Genomic DNA, 26,332 nt, shown 5'->3' on the forward strand with positions numbered 1-26,332 from the left:
ATTCTGACAAGTGCCATGCATGCCAATTGTACTATCTAATAAGAATGGACAGTATTTTTAGCCACCTTGTTTATGTTCTTGGAAGGGAAAAGAAATGGTAAGAAGATAAGACAATAAAAAACATTGGGATGGCTACATTTGGAAAAGAGAGTCAGGTTTAGGGCAACGTGGATGCTCACCTGCCATGCTCCTCGCCAGGCTGGCCAGCTTGTCTTCAGAGTAACAAAGCTCAGCAGCTGCACAGAGAGCCTGCTGCCAGTTGCCACTGATCAGAAAAGCATCCAGAGCTTTCTCAAAGGCACCGCATCGGAAGAAGATCAGCCCAGCTTGTCCAGCAAGATGCTTCTGGATTAAATATTCTCCGTAGGCATAGCTGATGGTCTGCAAAAGATAGTTACAGGGAAATGGACCTGGGCCTTCGCTTAGATCAAACCATTGATTGTTCTTGTCTGCTTTTGTAGGATGACCAGCAGATGTTTAAGTGAAATTGTAAAGTGTGCATTCTGTTGCCAAAGGAGCACGGGCTGTCTACCCCCTCTGTGGCGAGGTTGAGGCAAGGCTGAGAAGCATCTGAAGGTGTGCTATAATTTTGCCTTTTACTACTGGCAGTCCTCAACTTACAGCAGTTCATTTAGTGACCATTCAAAGTTACAACGGCACTGACAAAAGTGACTTATGACTATTTTTCACACTTATGACCTTTGCAGCATCCCCAAGGTCACGTGATTTACATTTGGCTGCTTGAGAACTGGTTCATATTTATGATGGTTGCAGTGTCCAGAGGTCAGGCGATCATCTTTTGCGACCTTCTGACAAGCAAAGTCCATGGGGAAGCCAGATTCAATTAATAACCATGTAACTACCAGTAATTTAATGCCTGGAATTCATTTATCAAATGTGGCAAGGAAAGTCGTAAACTGGGACAAAACTCGCTTACCAAATTTCTCACTTAGCAATTTAACATGGGTTAAATTGTGGTCATAAGTTGAGGATTACTTGTAAGTCGCTCCTTCATTCGCGCGGGAGGGGGGGGGGGGCGCGAGACTGATAGTATGGATGGAAAAATTATCAGAGAATTCACTTTGCTTTACGAAACCTTCCGAGGAGGAATCCCTGGCAGAGTTCTAAGGGAATCAGGTTCTACACAACTCTTAAGGCGGACAATTGCAGATCAGATTACTTCTCCAATTCTAAAGACAACAGATCACATTTAAAAGCTTACATGAACCAGAAGTCACAGACCAAATTTTATGCAAGAGGAACTTCTAGCTAAAATACTCTGGGTTTGATAAAGAAAGGAAATGTTCAGAGAAAGGTATCTGCCACTGTGTAGCGCGTGTTTTATGACTCGGGAACAGCTGCCTGCGCTCACCAGTGAAGGACAGCAAATAAAGATGAATGGAAAACTATTAGTGTACCTTGTATTCTTGTGTGCCTGGCAAACAGAGCTTGAGGGCTTCATTATACAAATTCTGATCAACCACCAAATTTAGGAACTCTGGAAAATGTTCGGGGCCTGAGAAAACAACAGATATTTTCTTCTGACACTCAAAAGACAAACCCTTGCACAGGCCTGTTGGAGCTCGTTTTAATGAACCAGGACAACATTTTATTTTAAATTGCAACATGTAAGATGCCCAAATCCAAGAAACAGTTTCAACAGCTTGCAGTCCAAATTATTCATACTTCAAATCCTTTATTTTTATTTTTCAAATCTGGATGACTGCATAGTACAAATACATCAGACCTGGAGTTTTGGAGGCTCAATATACTGCATCTCTCTTGGCAGCCACTTACCCATTTAAAAAAACAAAACATCAACAGTTTTTTTTAAAGCAAAGAAGATAGAAGCAACTGGGGGAGGAGCCTCATATGTTCATCTTCTAATTCATGGGATTTTATGTTCTACATCTCCATTTTTTAATGCACAAATCCCCCACAGCGATCCATCCTCAACATTCCAAACATCTCCATCGGCCTGAAAAGATCTCCTCCCTCTTTAATACTTCTCTCCTCTCAGTTTCCACTGAGCTGATTTAAAACCTTTCCTAAAGCATGATGGGATGCATACATGCTCTTCCATGGGTTTAGAGGCTCAATGGCTTCTGTATCATGTTTACAAAAAAGGCTGGCCATCAGCAATTTCAGTCATTTTTAGGCCGTATAATGATGCTAAAACAAAAAGTATTGCTTATTCATGACTTTCTATCTAGGGGTCATGTTTCCAATGTACATACCACATTTACTAAGGTGATAGAGAGCCTTTGGAAATCTCTTCAAATATTTGTCTATTGAATATCGCTGATAATTGATTTCCATTTTCTTAAGTTTGTTTAAAAATGGGAGATATTCCTTAGGATCCTGCAAATAAATAAAAAAGTAACTGACATTAGGACTGAATTGCCACAGTAATTAAAAAACACTGCAATAGTATGCTTATCTTTATATGAAGAGGGGCCACCAAACTAATTTCTGATACTTGTTACAAGCATATTTCTATCTTTTGGTATTGTTTTCTGCACCATTTCTTTTGTTCTTCACTTTGCTCATGGGTAATTTATTCTATTCACTATGAAATCATACATGGCTTTGTTGATGACACCACACTGTGACTTTTGATATTATGGAAACCATAAATGTTCTCTCCCTCTCTCTTTCCCCCTCCCTCTCCCTCTCTTTCCCTCACACACGCACACACAAATGAGTCATTGTTTGCCACTGGACAAATCTACCACATGTGGTAACAGAACAAGCAATACTGAAAAACAAGTAAGACTTGCACTGAATGTACAACTTATTGTATTTTACAAATGCTGAAGAGTTTGAGTGGTGAGGGTGATGGTGGCAATTTTTGAATGCATTTCATAGTTTTTCTCATAACATAGCTAGACCAAGATTTTTGGAATCAGAATAAGATCCAATCCTACCTTCTGAGACTTCTCAGCAACCATGATGACTAAATCAAAGTCATATGTCCCCAGTGAATAATCATATAATTCATTGACATCCACCAGATACAGCAGGTATTTCAATGCTTCTTCCACTGTGACAGATCCAACTGTTTCTGAAGTCTGTCCTGTTAAGATTAATTTTAATTAAAAGCCAGACATAGTATGGATTCAGTCTTTACGAATTCAATGCTGAAAAAGCAAAACCTTATCCAGAAAAAAACAGGTAATAATGTACTGAACAAACCCTAGCTTTGGACAAAAGACTGCTATTTATGCTAATAGGCAATACAGAGGTACTTCTCTGATAAATATACTGAAATGCTTTCTCCTTTTGTAGTGATTACATCCTTGAATCAGAATTGCCAGCTACCAATTCCTGCTATTTTCTCCTATCCTCTTTCATAAAGGGTTTGCAAGGAATGGCTTTCTCCTGACAGATATCTTGTGGGGAAAGAAGTGAAAATCTCCTTTCAATTTCTACTCTATAGTAAAAACAGTATCCTGGGAGATAGTTGGGAACTCATCATTACCTTGCTTTGAGTGACTGGGCATTGAATGAACTAAAGAATAATAAGGTCATTTATATTTTAGCATCTTTCAGAATTACTGAACATTTTTTGTGCCAAAGACACAGCAAAGATATTATATCATTTCAATGATGGCTTTGGTGATGCTATGAAGATTCTAATTCAGTAGTAGTCTAAGCTCTGTTGCTTCTCCCTCTCTACTCTATTCCCACTCCACCATACCTCTCCCTTGCCAGTCAATCTGGAGTACTGATTTTTGGCAACACTTTAGATTTACAGTAAATATGAAGATGTGTGTTATCTGTCCATCTATTTACTTTTTAGCAGTTTTTTTTTAAATATACATCTTTATTCTCTGTGCAATATGAATTTATACCACTCAGTAATTTAATGTTTGTAAATTGCAGTTCAAAGAGTAAACAAAAGCCATAAAGCCATACAACGTATATTTAGTGTGTGTGTGTGTGTGTTTGTGTGTTGGCTTATTAATCTGCTTTGCTTGAGTAGAATAAATCACAATATTAATTTGGCTGCCATTTGAAACTCTACCATTCCTGACATTCACCTACTCACATACAAAAAAGGAGAAATTGGGAGGAAGTGTGCACTCTATAAGTGTGCACTGGTTACTTGAATTATGATTTGATAGCCATAGGAATCCTGCGCAACTGAACAATCTAATACAATGCACCTTGAAGTTGACGAATTCTCTGCAGGGCTGTTTCCAGTTCTGGAGGATTCTTTTTGACATGAGAGGTCAGTATGGCTAAGCAGTACCTAAAGAGTCCAGGGAAAAAAAGGAAGAGTTAAAAATCGGGAACTTTGAGGGTTTGGCGTTCTTTTTTTTAAAAAAAAACAACTTTCATGAAATTGTGACTGATGTAGGATTGCTACTGAATTCTACTGCAAGTAAACCCAGAAATATTTAAAAATGGCTATTTGATTAGAGCCCAATAAAAAAAAACAAAATTTTGCAGGCACATCACTGAGGTGTTAACTTGGAAGAAAGGGCTAGTTTTCTTTTTCCAAATCTATTCTCCATTTTGAACAGGCATTGGATTGTATCAATGCGTGGGACCCTAGACAGCCAATAACAAGACCTCACAAGAGTGTAAACTTTTAAAGGAAAGTTTGTTGTTTATATTTGTTAACTGTATTATAAATTTTGTATGTGATCACAACTTCCCAGTTGAATATGTGGTTGAATCTATGTGTTGAAAGATTGGGGAACTTTTTTAAAAGTCTGGCACAATAGCATGTATGAATGCAGCCTATCTTGATAGATAGAGACATGATATGCTTCCTACTCCTTAAGTCAAAAAGTACCATTCTCTCTTTTTCAATTGGTGAAGATCCATCACCTGTAAAAAGTGAGGAAAGGGAGATATGCCTTCCCTTTTCATTACTCTTGCACTTGAGCTGCTTTCTGAAGGATTATCATTAAGACTTTTCCTAAGTATGGGGCTGCATCCTCGACTTTGTTACCACTTGTTCAGTACATAGTGTACTGAAACTGCCCCTGTCTTTGTAGACGTTTTGTAATTTTATGTCCCATACTTAGTAGCACTGATGTTCTCCATTGCTTGTCTCATAGCATCACAGACGATATTAATCTTTTTATTATTAGAAGAGTGCAATTCATTGACACTGGTGGGATCCAGAGGGGGGTACATCGTTTTTGTGAAATCTTCTTCTCTAGGAAAGGGGGGAAAATGACTTTAGTACATTTACAAAGCAAATGCACATATAAACAGTGTTATGGAGTCAGGCAATAATATTTACTAAAAATATTTGGTACAGCCAAACTATATGCTATAGTTCCTCAAGAAAAAGAAAAGAAAAGAAAGAAAGAAAAAAGAAAGAAAGTGTTTGGGCACAAAATTCAGCTTTTATTAATCTCTTATAACATCCATAGTATTCTTGAAAACATTCAATCAAACCTACAAACCTATTGGCTAAGCCAATAAACAGAGACAAATTTCAGCTTTATTTATATCATCAGATATATTCTTTCAATTCCTTCCTATAAGTTTTACTTCTATTTAAATAAAAAAATCACAGAAGAAATCACAGAAATATGAGAAAATTAAGTGAATTTGCAGTTTGGGCAGATTGCAAAATCTTAGCTCAGAAATTAAATATATTTAAATGTTACAGAAACAGAACCCTCGCTTAACAGTTATTTTGGTATCTTTCCCGCTACTCCCAATCAATATGTGAACTCACCAAGTTTCAACCAAAATGTTCCATTTACTAATTTAATTTAATTTACTAATCTAGCCTTGCATTCCTCAACCTGAGTCCCTCTCAATACACTGAATCATAACGCTTAACATGACTATTGGCTGGGGAGACAGTAATGGTACAGTTTTAATCCAATTTATATGGATTGCATTTCAACTGGGGAACTTCGTCTCAGTTCCTATGGATAGTCCAGATTATTTTATTCTTTTTTGCTTCATATAGTTCTAAGGATCCACATGCTGATGTCATTCAGCAAATTAAATATTTGCTGGAGTTGGATGGAATCTAATTGTGTCTTGCATATTCATGCATTTAAAAAGATGTCTTTTTTTAAAAACACAGAGTAGCTTTGATGGTGAGGGAAAAATGATTTATAGTACCATTTGTTTTTTTCTGGCACCAAAGGGAGCCAATTTCAAAATGGAAATATTACTAATTAGAACCCTAACCCCTTTCACTGATTCAAATTCCCCCCCAAAGTGTAAGAAACAGTTAATGCTATATCTTAAAAGCCAATCATAACAGCCAAATACTCACTTCAGTTCTGTGAGGAACAGGTTGATATAATTTACAGAATCAATTTGTTTTATAAATCTTTCCACATGATTTAAGAAAACCTGAAAACAAAGCAAATATCATTAAATTTTAATGAAACTGCCACATATTGTACAAGGAACTATTTAAAATGGAAAAAAATACTCCAAATTATCGTGATGAAGTGGCTCTCATTGCTCACCAAGTTGTGATGGAAAAAACTTACTAATTCCCATGCAACCATTCTACAACACATTGGAAAATAATCATATTGTGTTGTGATACAGCAAGATTTCCCAATAAACCACTAATTTTGGTTAAAAAATAGGAAATGTGTCAGCATCTAATCAAGCTTATATCTTTCTTCAGAGCTATCCCTGTTTCCTAGCTGATCATATAAATGGATATATCAACCTCCCTCTATGCCATCAATCCATTATGAGTTTGATGAATGTACTGATGACTCTTAAAGACCAAGTGGTGGCAAAAGGAGGTGCCATCTCCCTATCCTCATCCTGAAAGACTATCATTTGAGTTCACAGGACTGTTTTTCCAGTCTCTCTGCCATCCTTTCAGAAGATGCCAACTGAGCCAAGAGCTTCCACTCGCCTTTGGATTGTGGTCATAGAGCAGGTTGAGATTGACTCGCAGCTTCCTCATACATTCAAACGCTTCTTTAAATTGGAGGCTAGCAGGAGAGGCAGAACAGAGTTTGTCAGTTCCAACGTGACTGCAGAAACATCAAGTTGCACAGTCTCTCTGAGGTCAACTCGTATAGATGTTAGTCAACTCAACTCACCTATCCAGCCATTTGCGAACCTGAGCTAGAACAAGGGCTCGATGATGAATAGCTTCCAAGTTTCCTCTTGGCACCTGTAGAGATCCCAGCATAAATTCACTATGAAGCAGAGGACCACCCACAGATGGCTCTTACTGATCTATAGCCACTTGACATCAAACACCTTCAGTACAAGAAGCATCAAGCTTTCAGTTCAATAGTGGTTTGGAGTGGAACTCATGAAATCTATTAGTCCTGTTGAGCATGCTAATGAAAATTATGATTATAGGCTAAATAAATCAATAAAATACTTCTGGCTGAGCCTTTACTGAACTCCATGCCATTCAGCATGTCTTGCACGTGTGTTTGCTGATACATTAACTCTGAAGTCTCCATATGGAATAAGACACAACGACCATCTGTTTTTGCTCCTCATATAGGCACACATGTATTTTATAAATATACCTCCACTAATAGAAGATGAAATAGACCTCCATCTATCCAGGCCAATTCATATGAGCAGGAAGATCACATAGTATGGTTTCTGATAGATTGTACTACTTTACACTGTAAACAGTGATACCCTATGTTTGAATTAACACTCTTTATTCCATCCAATATGCTAATTTTTTTCCATGTGGGTAGATATTTGATAGTATAGATGAGGCTGCTGTCTGAAAGGTGTATTGCAACAACAGCCAGCTGGATGACAGGAGGTTTCAATTTATTTTTAATTGAAAAATAAAGGACTATATATAGGACTCTATACAATCATTTGGGGGGTATATGCATAAAGAAAAAGCACTAACCTGTAATATCAACTTTGTGTGTTGTGGCACAACTGTGACTATCCGGGCTCCTCTTTCAATCTTGCGTAGTGTTTCACTATTGGGGAGAGAAGTGCTGCCCAGACCTGTTTGCAAAGCTGAAGGTGCCATGGTCAATAGCATAAAAACCCAACCTCAAGCCCGATTAGCTTTTATGAATGGGACAAACGTATACTCAAAACTAAAACATGAAATCATGAAATGCAGTAGTAAAAATCCTATATTGTAATTTAGAATATGACTTGAAAATCCCAGTGTCCGATTTGAGGAGTAAGTCTCATCATGGAACTTATTAACTAGCAAGATATATTCAAATATTATTCAGGTTAATGTTACCCTACCTCCTCAAGATAAATTGTAGCGGAACTCAGTGATATAAACATTAGTATTTCCTTGTGTCCCAGAAAGACAGAATTTATAGTGTCACAAAGATGCTAGTTTCAATTATATCAACTCGAACATTATGACCTCCCTATAAAGTTGGACACAACTATGCCCAAAATCTTAATTGGACTGAGATTTCTCCTTAAGAACTTAAACACACCCATTGTCTAATAAGTAGAAAGAATGTCCTGATAATCTTTGAAAGGGTGACATTGTTGAATAAATAAAAGGACTCCTTCCTCTGTTTTACCTGGTTTATTCATATGTAAATATGCATATATCCATCCATCAATGTGTGCAAAGAAATAGAAGGCCATGTTTGGATACCTTGCTATATGCACCTGCCCAATAACATGCCATCTGTATCGCTTTCATCCATAAATTCGCTTAGGCATAGACAAGTTAAAATGTGCATGTACATAGGAAATGCAGCAGAGGAAGACAAGATCAGGATGAAACACCATAACCTTCCTTCTCATCATGACAATATTTTGCAACATACATACAGCAAATCATTCAACATGGCATTTCAACTGGCATTTTGAAAATGGGATTGTAAAGTTTAGGGTAGCCAGGCTCATCCTCTTTGTGCTATTCTCCCATGGAAAAGTAAATGACTATAAAAATGCAGGAGTCCAACAGAATCTTGGACAACTCACAAGCAATAGTTCTTCATAAATCAAGAAACATATTTGGAGAAGGGTGCACATGGTCAAGAGATAAGAAATTGTGATTTTTACCTTTCAGGGATGTGTTCCTTAGAGGCAGACACTGACAAATATGGGAATGTGTAGTCAATAAGAGAAATTCATCACTGATTGAAAAGGACGTAATATTTGAAGATACCTATGAAAAGCAGACAATCAAACTACCCGTTGATCGGGGGAGACATTAAAGAATTATGGGCATAGCAGATGATATAAAGCCATGAGAACAATCAGTACCTCAGTATCATTAATAAAAAAACGGCATCTGTCAGTCAAGCCAAATATGGTTTCCTAAGAAAGAAAAGCAGAATGGAAACCAGAGTTAGAAAACAGAACAAAGAAACCCAAAACCCAAAACTCAGTGCTCTTAATTCTGATGAGAACCAGTTTGGTATCATAGTTAAGGTGCCGGTCTAAAAAACAGGTTACTGTGAATTCTAGTTTTGTGCCTTAGGCATGAAAGCAATCTGGGTGACTTTGGGCTACTCTCATTCAGCTTAACTTACTTCACAGAATTGTTGTTGTGGGGAAAAAGAAGAGGAGGAAGGAATAGTATGTATGTTAAGGTCAACTTTATTAAGCCATTTATTGAGATTTAAGAACATTGGATTCAACTTGTAATCTAGTCACTAAGTTAAAAAACCTGATATTATTACTTTGGCACAACTTATTTTTAACAAACTTATGCTGGCTTCAAATAATCACTTTACTCCTTTCTAAATGCTTGCACTCTCTGCTCAATTATCTTTTCTAGGATTTTCAAGATACAGTATTGACATAAAGCTCTCTCCTAGCTGGTGTAGTTACGACAGACTGGATCACTTTTTCCTCTAGCAAAAACACAGTAAAATAGAAATTAAGCAGTTCAATCTTCTTCCTATTGCCTGTTACATTTTGTCATGTTCTCCAAACAGAAGACCAACTACTTCCTTGACTTTCCCTCTTGTTTCTGACATAACCTTTTTTTGTAATTTCAAAAACGACTGCCCTGATTCACACGGAAATTTAGGGAGTTCAAACATCTATGTGGATTTATCCTGAAGCCCAGCTCCAAGCAGCCAGGCAAGATCAAAGACGCAAGAAATATACAGATTTCCATAGGATAGTCTGAAGTAAATACAGAACATTGGGGAAAGATAAGAGGAACTTCCCACTCTCATTTGTGGTAAGTTAATTAAGGAGGCATAACTTTAAATGATTTGAAACATTTCTTCCCAAGTTTCTTGCCATCCAATCATGTTGCCATTTATAAGAGAAGCTGCCAATTGACTTGCCTGCTACCTCTGTCCCTTTTCCATTCTTTTCCTGGACTTTCCACAATCAATCATAGTTAAAGACTTCAGGAAAAAGAATCTGCCTATGATGGCACCACAGTGGTTTTGCAATTTATCACAACTGATAACTTCTGCAGGGCTGAAAGTATATTAATCCTAAAATGTTATGTGCCATGAACAGTTCTGTGCTTTTCTACTCACAATGTACAAATGGGATTCGGAAGAATAGCAACAGACAAAGGTTATTTAAGCAAGAAACACCCAGGAGAGATGCATGGTGGACTATTGGCACAGCCCAATATTTCCATACTTGTTTACTTACTTCCTCGTCAATTACAGCTAGTTCTGTCTGCATACACGGGGATGGAAACCGAACAGTGGAACCATTATTATTCATCCAGGGGATGGCAACTGGTTTTTCAGCTCCTGGAGCATAAAGGAGAGAGGACTGATTATCAACCTTTAGGAAACCCAGGAGTATATATTAGTAGGTGCAATTTGATTCATTTAGCTTCATATCCTGGAAACTGTATTGGTTTCAGTCAACTTGGCATCTTATAGAGCAACAGAGGCTGCCCCCAAATCTTTGCACATAGATTATGAATGGCCATAATTTACATGTTTGGGAAGCTGACAAGGGAATTAGTAGGATAAAGTAGGATAGTTGGGCCTTAGGAACCTCCTTCATGTCAAATCTGCCCAACATGTTTTCATGCTCTGAAATCTCCAGAGAGATTATTAGGTACTTCAAAATGCAGGTTTATTGTGTTTTATATACACAATGCACCATAGTACAGCATAGTAAAGCTGAGGCAGGCAAATTCTGGAGCCCCAAAGATGCATTACAAGTCAAATCAGGGCTCCTGTATACAAGAACTATCATGCAATTTCTTTTCTTTCTGAGAAGAAATAACGAAAGGCAGTTTTCTCTAGTCCAGTAGACTGAGCCTTGGGAATTGGATGGGGGGAAGATTTGGGAAATTTGAACATGAATTCTGCAAGAAAATTGCAAAATCAGCCCATGAATTTTCAGCTTATTTGAGCATGTAAAATTGCCTTCAACTGAAATAAAGCATTTCCTCCCAATATTGCAACATGAGATGGCTATATGAGCTAGCATATGGTTTTGAAATTATGGAAGGACATTAATTTGTTTATATTTTCCAAGTATCATAATTCTATTTTCTCTGCTAGGGAGAAGAGGCAGCTGGAATATTTTCTGTCTTGGTTAACTTTAGTTACTGGGCAATTTGACTCATGGGTGTTCAAGACCTTAACAGTTCCTTCCTAGGTGGAACAAGGACTTGGGTTCTGTTCCAAGCCCAAACCGATGTAGTACATCACACATACCCCACAGATACTTCAGGATTTGCCCATCAGAAAGCTGCAGAGCCACTGTTGTGGTCTTCGGATTGCAACACAAGCTGATCACATCACCATCCAAGCTCACAGGGGACCTATAAGAAGGGGTAGAAAAGGGAGAAATTTGGGTCAACTTATGCCTTCTTGAATGCTGCCTTGCAATTGCAAGAGAGATGGCAATGACCACAGGGAAAAGAAGTGGAAGTATCTGAAGCTCAAACCTCAATATGGAGCACTTATAAACTGAGCTTTACAAAGCTTTTTTAACATCCCTGCCTCCACTGCTCCAATAATTTTTGCTGACAATGTACTTTTCTGAAATATGAATAACTATTATTGCTCATTGCTAATTTATTTATTTATTTATTTATTTATTTAATCACATTTGTATACCGCCCTATCTCCCAGGGGACTCAGGGTGGTTTAATAAAAACATACATATGAATACAGAATAAAACACCAATTTAAAAAACTTATTAAATATTTAATATTTAATATTAAATTGCATTAAAAATTGCAATAAAAATAATAAAACCCCATTAAAACCAAATTAAAATTTAAAATTCTAGTCCAGTCCTGCGCAAATAAATAGATGTGTCTTAAGCTCGCGGCGAAAGGTTCGAAGGTCGGAAAGATGACGAAGACCTGGGGGAAGTTTGTTCCAGAGGGTGGGAGCCCCCACAAAAAAGGCTCTCCCTCTGGGTGTCGCCAGTCGGCACTGCCTGGCTGACAGCACCCTAAGGAGTCCCTCCCTGTGAGAGCGCACGGGTCGGTGGGAGGCAATCGGTGGCAGCAGACGGTCCCGTAGATAGCCCGGCCCTATGCCATGGAGCGCTTTGAAGATAGTGACCAAAACCTTGAAGCGCACCCGAAAGGCCACAGGTAACCAGTGCAGTCTGCGCAGGAGAGGTGTCACATGGGAGCCACGAGGGGCTCCCTCTATCACCCGCGCAGCCGCATTCTGGACTAACTGGAGCCTCCGGGTGGAGGCTCCAGTTTATATCAGATGTATGAAGATTCCTAGGTATTTAGGTCTGGAGTAACTAGGCTACACATAGTACAGAATATTGAACCATAAGGCTTCTGATTTCTGGTCCTTCGGTGTAGCTGTAAATTTCACATTGGGGAAGTTACTAGTCTAACTTGTTTTCCAGGATAAAAGGGATGAGCTGCCCTGAGTTTTGGGAGAGAAGGGTAAAGTACAAATGTGGAGAATAAAAACTCTCTATAACAAAATCATAATGAGTACCTCAAAAATTTTAATAAAAATTTGGGTTGTACAAACTTAAAATCAAAAGGGCGAAATATGATTCTTGATATACGTGGGCTAGATGTAACATCTACTAGAAACCCATTCAAGGAGCTGCATCTTTTCCTGGGGCTTCCAAAGCTGCCCTTTCAGTTGCCACACAATCCTGGCAAAGAAAGTTTAGTTCAAGATGTTCTTGATGGGTACAACATGCAAACCCCATGCTCTAAATTCACATTTTGTCCTTTGAATCTAAAGTGATGCACAACCATAACAGCAATGACAGGAAGGCAAAATTGAAGGGCATTTGAAATAGGTATTTAACTGTTCTTATGTTTCCTTGGGAGACTCAAAATCAGCACAGAATGCCAATAGCTTTTATTACATTGGAGCAACTTTTGCCAACTTGGAAATGGTTTATAAGGGTTTCCAAAGTGTACCAAAGTTTTTCTTTGACTAAAGCGAAAGCTGACTATCAGTTTACAGATACAGGATAGCACTGATATTTGCCTTCACGAATGCTCCATTGAGCCCCATGGGTCTTATTGACATAATTTATAGTATGACTACATATGAACAAAAATGTATTACCAAGTTATCCATAAAAATGCCAATTTGCATAATCCTCAATTTATAACATTCATTTAGTGACCGTTTGAAGTTACAACAGGACTGGAAAAAGTGACTTTCAACTTTACTCGCACTTATAACCATCACAGCATCTCCACAGTTACAGTCATATGATCAAAATGTGAGTGTTTGGCAATTTGCATATATTTTACGACAGCTGCAATATCCTGGAATCATGTAATCGCCATTTACAATGTTTTCAAGCAGTTTCTGACAAGAAGAGTTAATGAGAAAGGTGAATAAGTCAATAAGCAAATCTGGTTAACAACTGCAAGTGACAACCACGGCAACAAAGATTGGATGGAACTCATTTAATAACTGCCTTGCTTAACAATGAAAATTCTGGTCTCAATTCTGGTTGTATGTCAAGGACTACCTGTAACCCAAGCTATCTCACACTGTGAGCATTTCATAACGCAACCAATCATGCGCCTTAAAGGACTGTTCCACTACAATACTGTTTAATGCTTTAGAAATACGTCAGCAAGCTATAAGGGGAAAAAATAAATATTGAAGAATGACATTATCTCCATCACCAGGATTCATGATGCCAAAGCTTCTATGTTAGTTCAACTAACCAGTTAAAAAAAAAAGCATTTAGGACAAGCTAGTCTTTTATTCTAGAACCACACAAAATAGTTTGATTTTCGTTAATGCAATAAACATAAAATCCTATCCATTACCAGATATTGGTATATCCTTCTTGTCCTGAGGAACACATCTTCAGATGATGAATAACTGTCCGCATTGGGAGGCAGCCCTGGCTAGCTGCTAAGAATAAGTCATCTTGCAGCCAAGTAAGAAAGCGAAGCCACAGTGGATTTCTTCCTCTTTTGTCATCACACAGGTCAATTCTATGATAATTGCCCCCCAAAGACAAAAACATTTAGATGAGTGATTAATGCTAAATTACACAATTTTCTAAAATATATCTAGGCAAATCAGCAGAAAATATGGACTCACCCAAGTATCAGTGACTCTATAATTGCTTTCATGACATGTATTCTATGGTAGTTATTATGATTTAGTCAAGGGTAAATTTACATCTGTATATTCACTGTCACCATAATGAACGACTTCATAGGAAATTTATGCCACCTATTCTCATGTCAATTCAACTGCACTGCTATTAAATCATTCACTTATTTTATATGTTGACTAGCAAGTCTTCTCCAAACTTGGCATTCTCCACATATGTGATCTAATTCTTGGCAATTCTATGAAGTGAAGCCACACATTTGGAGAGCGAAGCAATTGGAGAAAGCTGTGTTAAAAAATCTAGGAAGAACTGCCTATGAGAAACAGACCTGAAAGCTACTTCATACATTTTACGGCATTCTTCCCAACTAGAGGCTTCAAGATAAGAGTCCTGATAACTGCAGCCAATAAGGATCAGTTAGCCAGAAGCTATGGGAGTCATACCTAACATAGCTGAACGGCATATAGTTCAGCTGAACTGGCATTAACATATCTATGCAAACACAAACTCTTATTTATTCAATTTATACCCTACCTTTGTTGACGAGAGACAGAAAGAGTGAACTCTACTAATTACCTCTTACTATGGATTATGTGTTAATTTCTATGTACACTTCCCAAAAGGCAACTGGGAGAATCCAATTTAGAAAATGAAAGAAAGATCCATCCTGGAAATTGGGATGGGGAAGTCCTATAGAACCATTCCGTCTCTAACCAATGACTCCAATCAGTGCTTTCCAGAGTCAAGTGTAACATCTAATACCTGTATGATGTTTCCAGCCGAGGAACTGCAGCTGTAAATCTTTTTCCATCAACTGCACCCATCTTAACTGTAGAGTCCATTTCTGGATGATTATCTGTCAAAAAGGTTTATCATTAAGTTAAATCACACACATCTTTTAATCTTTATTGCCACAATATTATTCTTTAAAGTTATAGCTCAGTGAATAAAACATCAGGTGGCCGTTTTGCATGGATACCTCCAAAAATAAGTTCATTCTATTTTCTAACAGAAGTGTTCTATAATTTCCAGACAAATATGACCTATGATTCTTATATATCAAACATTTCCTGAACAATGGAGGCTGCGATGAGAAGAGAGACAAGCTACCATAGGTCTTTTCTCTTCCAGGCATCTTCGAGTCCCTTCCTTCTTCCATGATTGCTCTAAGAGAACTGGCTGCACCTCAGCTGTGACTTTGAAGGACTAATAAAAAAGGGAAATTTATACAACAGGGAACCATCTAGTCACTGCTATGTAAGAAGGAAGAAACATGTACCACTCTTTCCTTCTACATTATTTTTTTTTTTTTGTTTTGTTTACATTTATACCCCGCCCTTCTCCGAAGACTCAGGGCGGCTTACAGTGTATAAGGCAATAGTCTCATTCTATTTGTATATTTTTACAAAGTCAACTTATTGCCCCCCCAACAATCTGGGTCCTCATTTTACCTACCTTATAAAGGATGGAAGGCTGAGTCAACCGTGTGTGTGTGTGTGTGTGTGTGTGTGTGTGTGTGTGTCTTAATGAAACTATAAATTTCCATACTTTTTATAAGTCAAATTTACTATTATGCCTCATTTGAAAAAAGGTTGCATTAGAAAAACTCGGGTTCTCTCCAAGAATTTCCCCCAAATACAGACATATAAGAGTTACAAAAGGTAGCAGGATCTGAGGCAATCCATTGTTCCAGCCAACATACAGAACTGAAGCCATATTCCCATGAACAAAAATCAAAGACAAAGACACTTACAAATTATCTGGTGGACATGAATATTTCCATGCCATTTTCTGGGAAATAATATTAAAGTGGCATCCAATTGCCTTTTCCTGACATTTCTCTGATTTCCCAGTCTAACTTACAATCTTGGAATTCTCTGATGGTCTCCATCCAAACATTAACCAATGGTGACACTACTTAGCTTTCAAACCCAGACAAGGTTGGTCAAAGATTCAGTTTACCTACCCAGTCTATAAATGGATAACTTGTTCTCAGCATCCAGAACAGCAAGATCCCCACTTTGAGACTTTGTAGAGAAAGTAACTTGATTGACAGCAGAGGAGAGCTGGAGCTGATATGTACAAAGAGGTGGAGGAACCACAGCATGAAGAAAGGCTGTCCATAGAACCTTATCTTTCAAAAATGAAAAGGGAAAAAAGTTCATTTAAGTATCAGAGGGCTGTATATGTGTGTGTGTGTGTGTGTGTGTGTGTGTGTGTGTGTGTGTGTGTGTGTTTATGTACAGTATATGTACAGTATATGTATGTGTACATATGTATCTATACATATCTGTATGTATATGTATGTGTACTAATATTCAGATATAATTCAAATATGATTAGGCAATATCTGCACTTGCTGTCTTGCATTAAATCAAGCAGTTCAGACACAACAAAGTCTTAATAGCAGCATACATGGTTTTGGGCAGTCTTTGAATGATAGAAAGCAAAATGTTTAGCAAATCATTACCCTCTCTTCTCATAAGACCAGGTTGAAGCAACATCATAACCAAAGTTGCCTAGATAACACAACCGAAATGTTTTGGTTGTATCTTTTGAAAGCTACCATATGTAAAATTCACCATAATTTATAAATTTGCCATTGAAAAGGTACAATCAAAGTCTCGGAAGGAAACAAATGTATATTAGGACATAACTGCCTCAGAAATCAACACCCATGTCAGCAGGAATCAGCATCAGGGAAAAAATAATGCCCCAATCAAGAAGCCATCAAGCCATCAAGGAGGAAGCCCTCCCATTCTTCCAAGATTGACAGGGCTCAAGTTAGCATATATAACAGCCAGCAAATCTTAACTCTTCTCCCCATTGATAATATAACCAAGCCTAGTAATGAAACATCTGAAAGAAAACAACCAAGCTCAGAGAGTACCACAGACTTAACAGCTCAACCCTGAGCTGCTTACATTTTCTCCTATTAGTTATTTGTGAGTATCATATTATCCCCACAAGTGTACCTAGTTCACCCCCCTTTATAAACCAGCCAGCAAGATGCCTCCAACCCTTCCCTAAAGTCATATACATACTATTCTTGTGAAATTCTTGTAGTTGCACTAAAGGGAAATTTGAAATGTACCTCCATCAATGACTGCTACACTAGCCGAGTCATTGGCCGCTCCACTGGTGCTGTGATCAGTACTCCACTGCCAATCATAGCGAAGATAAAGCCACTGTTCACAGAGGACATGAAGTCGATAGGGAATCTCCTGATCCCACACCAGGGATACAAGAAGTGGGCTGCCCTCCAGGCTGCCAAAATGCAGGCTTTGTTTCAGGTACCAGTGATGGTTTCCTGTTGTCCACAGCTGGACTGCAATTAGAAGACAAAAAAGTTATAGAACACAAGATTAATAATAGTACTTTAATTATGTAAGCTCTGAATCTTATCGATGTGGTACCAAAACTGATTATAATATGGACTCTTCCCAACTGATGGTTTCTACAAAAACTTGTTCTAATTATTCCACATAGGATGCTTGCCTTTTCCTCTATATCCATAATGTCCAAAGTTCCAGGTAAGAGGCATAGAGATAACACTAAGTGGATCAGACTTGATTTTAGGGGCTGCCAGATGCTGATTGCTGGATGGACTCAGTTATAGCACCGTTAGAAAACCTGAAGGATCAGGTTGCTGACAGAGAAAACTATTTATCTATCTATCACCAAGATTCAATATCAACTTGATGGCATATATTCATCATCAATTACTGATTCCCTTTAATTCTAATATCTCCTTTATCTTGTTGAGAAGAGTTAAAAACACATGTTTTCCACTGCAATCTTAGACATATATTTGCAGTTTTGATACTATATCCTCCAGATTAAAAAAATGGCTGACAATAGCCATGCAGAAAACCAAAATAAAGTAGGCAAAGACGGTAGGACTGTGATAAATCAAATAAGTTCTGTAAAATAAAGAAAGAAATACTGAATGTTCTTACCATACATCTTTCTTTGAGAACTACTATAGCTTTCCAGTTCTTCCACCCAGGCAGCCAATATTGTAGAGTCAGAATTCCAGAGCAGCTCATTTACCTACAGAAATGCAAATAGGATCATCACCTATGTAAAGCATTTTTAACACCAATTTTTCATGCCTTACATAACAATTATATTAAAATCTTCTCTGAGTAAAGTTCTACTCTTGATAATCTGCAAACAACACGCAATTTAAAAAATGTCCTCCCACTGATGGAAATAATATCAGATATACTAGTGAGAAAAAAGTCTGCAGATTCAATGATTGTTAATTGAATCTGCCTCAAGAAAAATTACATCCTACCTTTACTTGGCCTTTTTGGAAAGGAAGAGTAAATTCGCCATGAAGGAGCCCATTTTGTTCTATGAACACAACATCATGTTTGTTCACTTTATCCTGTGTAGAAGCAATCAAGCTTCCTGAGGGCCTGAAACAAAGCCAGAAAAGGACTGAAGGAATAATTTAGAACAGGTTTTCAAGCAACTTTTTTCCAAATATTCATAGATTTTTCTAAAAAATATCTGTTATCATGTTGGTTGAGTCCTAATTTTGGTAATGTTGACAATGTTGGTAGGTTTTACCTTGGGTCCTATATCTGTTAGTCATTGCTTTTTATAGTATCTTTTTCATGTTTTTTTTAAAAATTCTGTTAGCCACGCAGAATCATACGTTTGAGATGGATGGCCATGTAAATTGAATAAATAAATCCCTTAAAAATGGATTAGGAGTGATTTAGAGGTATCATAATCCTACACCCTAGATCTAAAATTAATGGTGAATTTAATTTCAGTAAAATATTAGCTTGATGAATAATAACAGGAAATTATAAACAGAAAGCCAATAATATACACATTGTGAACCGACCCGTATTTCTTTACTCACTTCCAGGCCAGTGCTTGTCCTAGTCCTGGGGCAGACTCACTGGTACTTTGTAGAATAAGCTCCCGGCTCCACATTCTCACTTTTCGGGCGCCTGAATGTTTGCAGAATTCCCATAATTCCCAAGTTAGAGGATGAAATAGAAGAACCCATGAACAGATAAAAAGAGAGGATGAGAGAGAAAAAGAGAGAGAGAATCATTGCAACTCATAGAATTCCCATAATTCCTTATCACTGTGGTGAGGTATCATGGAAGCAGTAAATCCAGCACATCAATCATATCAAATTGGGGAAAGCTGCATCAAAATGTAAATACAACCATGGGACTTTGGAAGACTTTTTTTTTAAACTAAGACTTTCCTTCTTCACCTGCTCAGCCAAAAGCTGACAGGAAGTAACAAACTATTATTTTAAAAGGTACCAACCTGTTTCTGGGCAAATATCACTCACTGCTACATATTGTCCATCTCCTCTCCAACTGATCCGAGGTTTATGGTCATCCCATGATAAAGCAGGCAATATTTCCTGAAAAAGATCATATGAAATGATGCAAAATTTGGAAATAAGATATTTTTAAACACATTGACTAAAATCTTACAAACATCACAAGATTTCATTAGATTTTAGGTGTTTTAAAATTTAAAATTATTAAAACTTGCAACAGTGCCCATCACCTGTAAAAGGTAATCCTTGATATATGTAACTTGCTCCTAAAGGACCATTACCACCATTCAGCCCGGTCTACCCAATGCAAAGAGGAAACATCGGACCAGCATGGCTTTGGCCCAGTCTAACCAATGTGAAGAGGAAACATGCCAGCAGTTTGGGGAGTGGCGTCAAGCTGGCCATGCCCACCCAGTCGCGCCCCCCCCAGGTCAACCACAACCCTGATGCAGCCCTCAATGAAATTGAGTTTGACACCCCTGCCCTAGGAGAAGTTGCAGGGTAGCCCTACCATTTGTGATGTCCTCTACATCTAGGCACACAAATTACTCACAGGGATCTTAGATACTCTTGAAGGGAACAGTATTAAATGTTGATTCATAAAACTCTTTTTTATCCCCACAAAAGTCAGTGAAGTAGCAGTGCAAGATCAAACATGTGACCCAGTCACATATAATCTTACATACATTAGCACATATTAACCGTATTAACACGATACTAAGCACCATATGCACAATCATTAAAGTGCACCTTAGGCATCAATGTTTTTTTGTTCTCCCACAAGCTCACTGCCTTTTATTTTACATTCTTGAATTCTTGGCTTGACATTAGGTGTAAACCAGGAATCACAATTTAAATACACCCATTAAAATGATTTGTTGGCTTATTTGGTAACAATTATATTCCTGGTCTGAAAAAAAGAGGCAAGAATCAAGGAAAATGAAATTAAATCATAGTTGATATCTCCATTTGGTTGTATTCAAATACATGGGATAAAAGACAGGCACATGAACTAACTTGGACTTGCAAAAGTTTATGTATTAACATTAAATCCTGGACCATCATTAAATGCAAATTCAGCTGTGCCATTGAGTCAAGATCAGGCAGTGAACTTCACGGTTACTAGAAATCTGGATGTTTTCTATCCAAGTTCCAAACTCTATCACCACCAGTTCTATAATTTTGTTGTTGTTAGTTGCGAAGTCATGTCCAACCCATCGCGACCCCATAGACAACATTCCTCCAGGCCTTCCTGTCTTCTACCATCCTCTGGAGTCCATTTAAGTCTATAATTTACTGCATGTATTTTAATATTCATGTCTGCAGTAAAGGTACATACTTGTGCATCATTGTAATTAATTAAATATTTACATACAGAATCAGTATTTGCATTATAAAAAACATAGTACCTTTGGCTTGGTATGAGCAGCTTGCTTGCCTTCCGATCCATGAAACTGTGTTTCTTTTTTACCCCAGCCAACAGTAATAAATTTGCCTAAGAATCAACCAAATAAAGACTATTTGAAGATTAACTTTTCATATATTTGTCAAAAACTTACATCCAACTTTTTTAGTTTCCTTCTAACTCTCCAGAGACCACTGCATAACAAATAAAAAAAAATTCTCTAGACAACTTCCAAGTTTAAAAAGTCCACTTCACATTCACTATATGCAAGTTAATTTTTTTATACTTGGTAGATTGCCAGCCAGACCGATGGCAATGTCACATGTATGTAACAAGTGACTATAAAACATTCCTCTTTTTAAACTTACTGCCCTGATACAAATGCACACATGGTCTTGGACTTCAACCCATAATAATTGACAGCAGCTGGAGCTAATTTCAGTCAATTCAATTTCTCTGTGTAGCCCAGCCCTTCCCAGAACTGCAGTAATGTATTTTGTAAGATTCTAGCATTTGCACTACCACCTCACCTTCTCCAAAATCATCCTGGTGGATCTGTCTTTCCGCAATTGGTTCAAAGTCTCTTGTCATCAAAATTAGAGTCTGCTCACCTGTCACAACAAGAATATATAAAGAATTTTGAAATTAAAATGTTTAAGTGCAGTTGAATCATCTTGTACAGTAGAATCATAGGAGGCGGCAACTTCTAATTCTCTAATTCTCAATCCCAATCCCGGTTTAGTTCAGATTAACTCTTCCTTGAAAAAATATCTCTTTTCTTGACAGACATCTAGAAAGAGGGAGCCCTCAAGTGCAGTCCACATCAAAGAGGAGGAAAAGTGGGTGCCACTATGGTTTTAAGCCCTATCCCTTTCTAGCTCTGTTAATGTCATACAAAGGGGAAGAGCTTTGAATTGTGGATTGTATCCACCATAAGCCACCTGGGAAAGCTAAGGGAAATCATCAAAACCATAAAAAAGCGAAAGGTAAAATATTTTGGACATGTGATACAACACCTGGAAAAATATGGCATACTTCATTTAATCATTCAGGGAAAAATTGAGGCAAACAAGGTCAAGGCAGAAGAAAAATATCATGGCTTCAAAATCTAAGGAACTGGTTTGGATAAAACTCAGCAGCACTTTGTCGTGCAGCCGTTGATAAAAAATAGGATCACCAACATGATCACCAACATCCGATGACGGATATGGCACAAGAAGAAGAAGACCTACCATCTGGCCCCTTAGCCCTGCCTATTGCTTGGTAGCCTGTTGTGGTTAAAGGTGATATTAATACACGTCATATGAACCCACCATGCTCTTGACAAACAAGGAATAGTTAATGCAAATCGATAGCTGACTACTATTTTGTAAACCAGGGGTGTCAAACTCACATTGTCACATGATGTATCGGGACTTTTTTTCCCTTTGCTAAACCAGGAGTGGGCCGTTTGACACCCCTGTTGTAAACCATCAGATGAAATGAGCCATTCTCTGCCAGAATCCAAAAGACAGAAAATAAAGTTGAGAATGTTTTGCGTTTTCAATTTGTACCTGTAGCAAGAAGAACAAGCTCTTGGTCAGGACTCCAGCTCATTGCAGTCAGGCCACTGTCCACACTGCCAACGCATTCCAGCTGCAAAAGAATAAGATTTTAATACTGTTTATATCTCTTTAATAGCAACTAACACCAATAAATCAAGCAAATTACATGTTTTACTTCAATCATCTTCAAGTTAGAGTCAAATACAGATGAATAGTGATCATGTTCTAGTCCTGCAATACTATTTCTGTAGTCATATAAGAAAATAATATTTAACTAGAAATGAGGTTGGAGCATAATGTCAACACAAGTGACCCTCGACTTGCAACCATATTTGAGCTCAAAATTTATGTTGCAAAGCAAGACATTTGTTAAGAGTTTTGCCCTATTTTATGACATTTCTTGCCACAGTCATTAAGTGAATCACTGCAGTTGTGAATCTGGCTTCATTGATCTCACTTGGCAGAAGGTTGCAAAAAGTGGTCACATGACTCTGGGACACTGCAACCATCAGAAATATCAGTTGCCCAGAATCTGGATTTTGATCATGTGACCATGGGGATGCTGCCATGGTCATAAGTGGGGGGGGGGAGGAATTCAATGCAACTTTGAACAGTCATTAAACGTACTGTTGTAAGTTGAGGAGTACCTGTATATCTTTATTACTGTGGCTGCAGTGATACTGTACAGAAAATCTTAACTCCTTGCTCCCATATAGTGGCCATCAGCCCACGTGTTGCAATGTAGCATAACTTCGCTCTTTTTAAAAAAAAATAAAGTGCTAACTGCTTAAAAACAATCTCAGTAGAAATTAGACTCAACATTTTAAAGGTAAATTCTTCTTCACTACAGTCAAGCATATTAACTGTTTATAAAGGCCATGAAATTCATCATTAATTACTCTGTTTCCCCCAAAATAAGACATCCCCTGATAATAAGCCCAATCGGGATTTTGAGAGCATGACATTAAGACCAAGCTCTTATTTCAGGGTTCAAAAAAAGACAGGGTCTCGTTTTCGGGGAAACACGATAATACACTCCCCTTAAGAATTTAAAGATACAAATTATTAACAAGAGGTGTCAGTGAAGATTTTAGCTCTTCCCAAATATTCCAAGTTATGATACATAATTTTGCCACAATATGGGTAAGCTTAACATCTTAATGTGATATGTTTATATATTAGCCCTGTAAAGCAGCATAGGCAAGATGCACAACCAGGAGTACTAGCTCTGTCTTTACAGATAGTCCTTGCCTAATGACTGGCCTGTTTAGCAACTGAATCAAATCAAATTTTTATTTTGGTCAAAAGCCAGCAAAAGGAGGATGGGGTACAAAAAAATTAAAAGGCATAAAAGATACAGCACAGTAAAAAATTACATCAAAATCAAAAAAATATTAATTATCAAAAGCTAAAATATATTTTTTTAAATCAAAAAAGAACCTTAAAAAATGGCACAGGTCATGTTCTGATGGATTTTAAGTGCTGCTGCACAGAACCTGGCAACATTATGATACAGAATCAAGGAAATTACATCCATAACTAACGTAACAGACAACATAATGCCAAGGTCAAGTAAACATACGTTCCATTCCCTCAAAAATGAGCTCATCTAATGCCCTGGCCCAATATATGGGGAAAACCAGGTTTTCCTAGCTTTCCAGAATGGTTAGAATGTTGGGGTCATCTGAATTTCAGGAGCAAGATCATTCCAAAGGATAAAGACTGCCACAGAAAATATATACATATGATGATTTGCATCTTTTATAGTTAGTTTTAACTATATAACTTAACCAAGAAGCCAATATATTTATTTAAAGGGGCAACAGCTATACTGAAACTAGCAATGTTAAAGCAAGTAATTTTGTATTATGCATTATGTTCTTGCATTCTATTTCATATCTTATTTGGGTACTGCTATATTTGCCATTCTGCCATACCTGGTGAGTGTTTAGATTGCACAATATAACATCGCCAGTTGCTGTAACCACACAGACAGATTCTATATCTGGCAAATCTTCCAGGCCCACAATACATCCGCTTCCATCTTCTGGCAGAAAAGCCTCAGTTGTCAAAGTAACTTCATTGATGATCTTTAAAACAAAAACAAGAAAAAGGCTCATGAGAAATCTTTCATCCTTGTTCTATATATTGTTTGGATCATTACTGCTAGCTGTTTGAAAGATTGACAACAAATTCAAACATCTTCGATTTTTATCTGTGTCTTGGTGCTGCTCCAAATCAGGGTGCTGGCACAGAAATTCTTTATTATATCATGAAGTATTCCACCAAGAAGCTACTTAGCCTGCAGCGCTTACACTGAAAGTAACACTCCGCTTCTTCTTGCACAAATTGACAATAAAACATAGTGATTAGATTTAGAAAAGGAATATTCATTAAATTTTTTTGGGAAATGTACATTATTGGAAATGTACAGATTGAAACATCTAAGGATAGGACATGTTTACGGTTTAGAAAAATTTATAGAATGGAATTTTCTTTGTATTCTCAGATATTCCCAAAGGCTGATAAGGCTCTCTATATAGCAAAAAAAAAAGTAAAACCTTAATTTAACAAACTATTTGAAGAAAGAAATTTCCATTACATCTGTTTCAGGGGCAGCAATATCATTTAATTTTCCTTCCACAGCCCCTGCTAGTGAGACAATTTTTCATATGAACTCTCACCTCCTGTGTAACAGGATCCAGTTCCACAATCCCATACTCAGTGCTGATCAACACTGTTCCTTTGTCTGCGCGGACAGTGAAACCTTGAGGAGTTCCAAGAGCTCGGGCTGGCTGGCATTCTTGTGCTCTCAATAATTTTAGGTTTCTCATCTTTTTCTCCACAAACGCCACTGGAAAAAAAAAAAGAGATATGGTTTCCACATTGAATGATGACCTACCAACCCCATAATGAGGTATAAAGATGGAAACAAGTTTGGCTCTTGATGATTGGTTACATTCCCCCATTGCTCTAAGCTCTGCTCCGACTTAACCATGCTCACAGGCGCTATAAATCACATGATTAGATTTACAGAATATGCTAAGCGAAAAGTGAAATCATAATTTAGCACCATTATGAATGAGTCCAGTGAATGATTAAAAAATGCACAGCTACAATGCCGGTTGCCTGCCATTTGGCAGTTCAAAATCTCACCAGGCTCAAGGTTGACTCAGCCTTCCATCTTTCCGAGGTGGGTAAAATAAGGACCCAAATTATTGGGGGCAATATGCTGACTCTCTAAACCGCTTAGAGAGGGCTGTAAATCACTGTAAAGTGGCATATAAGTCTAAGTGCTATTGCTATTGCTACAATGACTATGCTGGCTGGTTTTGTTTAATTTGCTTCAAAAACATGAAGCATGTGGTTCTGGATCAAGGACTTCCATGTACAGCAGCAGCATATCTGCAAACAATAGATCTTGGAAACCAACAGCTGAAAAAGGCTTCTGCCCTGCTTGGGAGCTTCCTGGAAAAATCTCTCTCACCATAATACACATCTGGAAGCATAACAACTTACAGGGAAAGAACTAAAGAATCCTTTTTGAACAAGAGGATTCTTACACTTTGTTCACCCCACTCCGCCTATCTTAAAAGAAGCAGAATCTTGCATTCAGT

General features: G+C 37.7%; 1 protein-coding gene across 5 annotated transcripts in view; it reads right to left on the reverse strand.

Moving 5' to 3' along the window:
* The window catches only part of ELP1 (elongator acetyltransferase complex subunit 1), a 38,663-nt gene that overhangs the window by 11,762 nt on the left and 569 nt on the right, over nucleotides 1-26,332 (reverse strand). For 3 of the 5 annotated variants that reach the window (XR_009153122.1, XM_058166169.1, XM_058166167.1), the window contains exons 2-28: nucleotides 25,400-25,569; nucleotides 24,653-24,805; nucleotides 22,725-22,806; nucleotides 21,702-21,782; nucleotides 21,176-21,261; nucleotides 19,748-19,847; nucleotides 19,326-19,416; nucleotides 18,747-18,870; nucleotides 18,406-18,499; nucleotides 17,541-17,774; nucleotides 16,413-16,580; nucleotides 15,209-15,302; nucleotides 14,151-14,321; nucleotides 11,577-11,683; nucleotides 10,549-10,652; nucleotides 9,190-9,243; nucleotides 8,986-9,091; nucleotides 7,844-7,959; nucleotides 7,056-7,129; nucleotides 6,866-6,944; nucleotides 6,260-6,339; nucleotides 5,036-5,173; nucleotides 4,170-4,255; nucleotides 2,928-3,076; nucleotides 2,238-2,361; nucleotides 1,419-1,516; nucleotides 180-381 (exon numbers count right to left, since the gene is read on the reverse strand). Coding sequence is in view for 4 of the 5 variants with exons in the window: in XM_058166169.1 (XP_058022152.1) it covers nucleotides 180-381; nucleotides 1,419-1,516; nucleotides 2,238-2,361; nucleotides 2,928-3,076; nucleotides 4,170-4,255; nucleotides 5,036-5,173; nucleotides 6,260-6,339; nucleotides 6,866-6,944; nucleotides 7,056-7,129; nucleotides 7,844-7,959; nucleotides 8,986-9,091; nucleotides 9,190-9,243; nucleotides 10,549-10,652; nucleotides 11,577-11,683; nucleotides 14,151-14,321; nucleotides 15,209-15,302; nucleotides 16,413-16,580; nucleotides 17,541-17,774; nucleotides 18,406-18,499; nucleotides 18,747-18,870; nucleotides 19,326-19,416; nucleotides 19,748-19,847; nucleotides 21,176-21,261; nucleotides 21,702-21,782; nucleotides 22,725-22,806; nucleotides 24,653-24,805; nucleotides 25,400-25,549 (3,145 nt within the window). In the remaining variant the exon portion in view is untranslated. The remainder of the gene's footprint in view (nucleotides 1-179; nucleotides 382-1,418; nucleotides 1,517-2,237; nucleotides 2,362-2,927; nucleotides 3,077-4,169; nucleotides 4,256-5,035; nucleotides 5,174-6,259; nucleotides 6,340-6,865; nucleotides 6,945-7,055; nucleotides 7,130-7,843; nucleotides 7,960-8,985; nucleotides 9,092-9,189; nucleotides 9,244-10,548; nucleotides 10,653-11,576; nucleotides 11,684-14,150; nucleotides 14,322-15,208; nucleotides 15,303-16,412; nucleotides 16,581-17,540; nucleotides 17,775-18,405; nucleotides 18,500-18,746; nucleotides 18,871-19,325; nucleotides 19,417-19,747; nucleotides 19,848-21,175; nucleotides 21,262-21,701; nucleotides 21,783-22,724; nucleotides 22,807-24,652; nucleotides 24,806-25,399; nucleotides 25,570-26,332) is intronic. The other 2 variants (XM_058166168.1, XM_058166170.1) reach the window with 2 other exon arrangements.

Source organism: Ahaetulla prasina, chromosome 2 (genome assembly GCF_028640845.1).
Source record: "Ahaetulla prasina isolate Xishuangbanna chromosome 2, ASM2864084v1, whole genome shotgun sequence".
Classification (NCBI taxonomy): domain Eukaryota; kingdom Metazoa; phylum Chordata; class Lepidosauria; order Squamata; family Colubridae; genus Ahaetulla; species Ahaetulla prasina.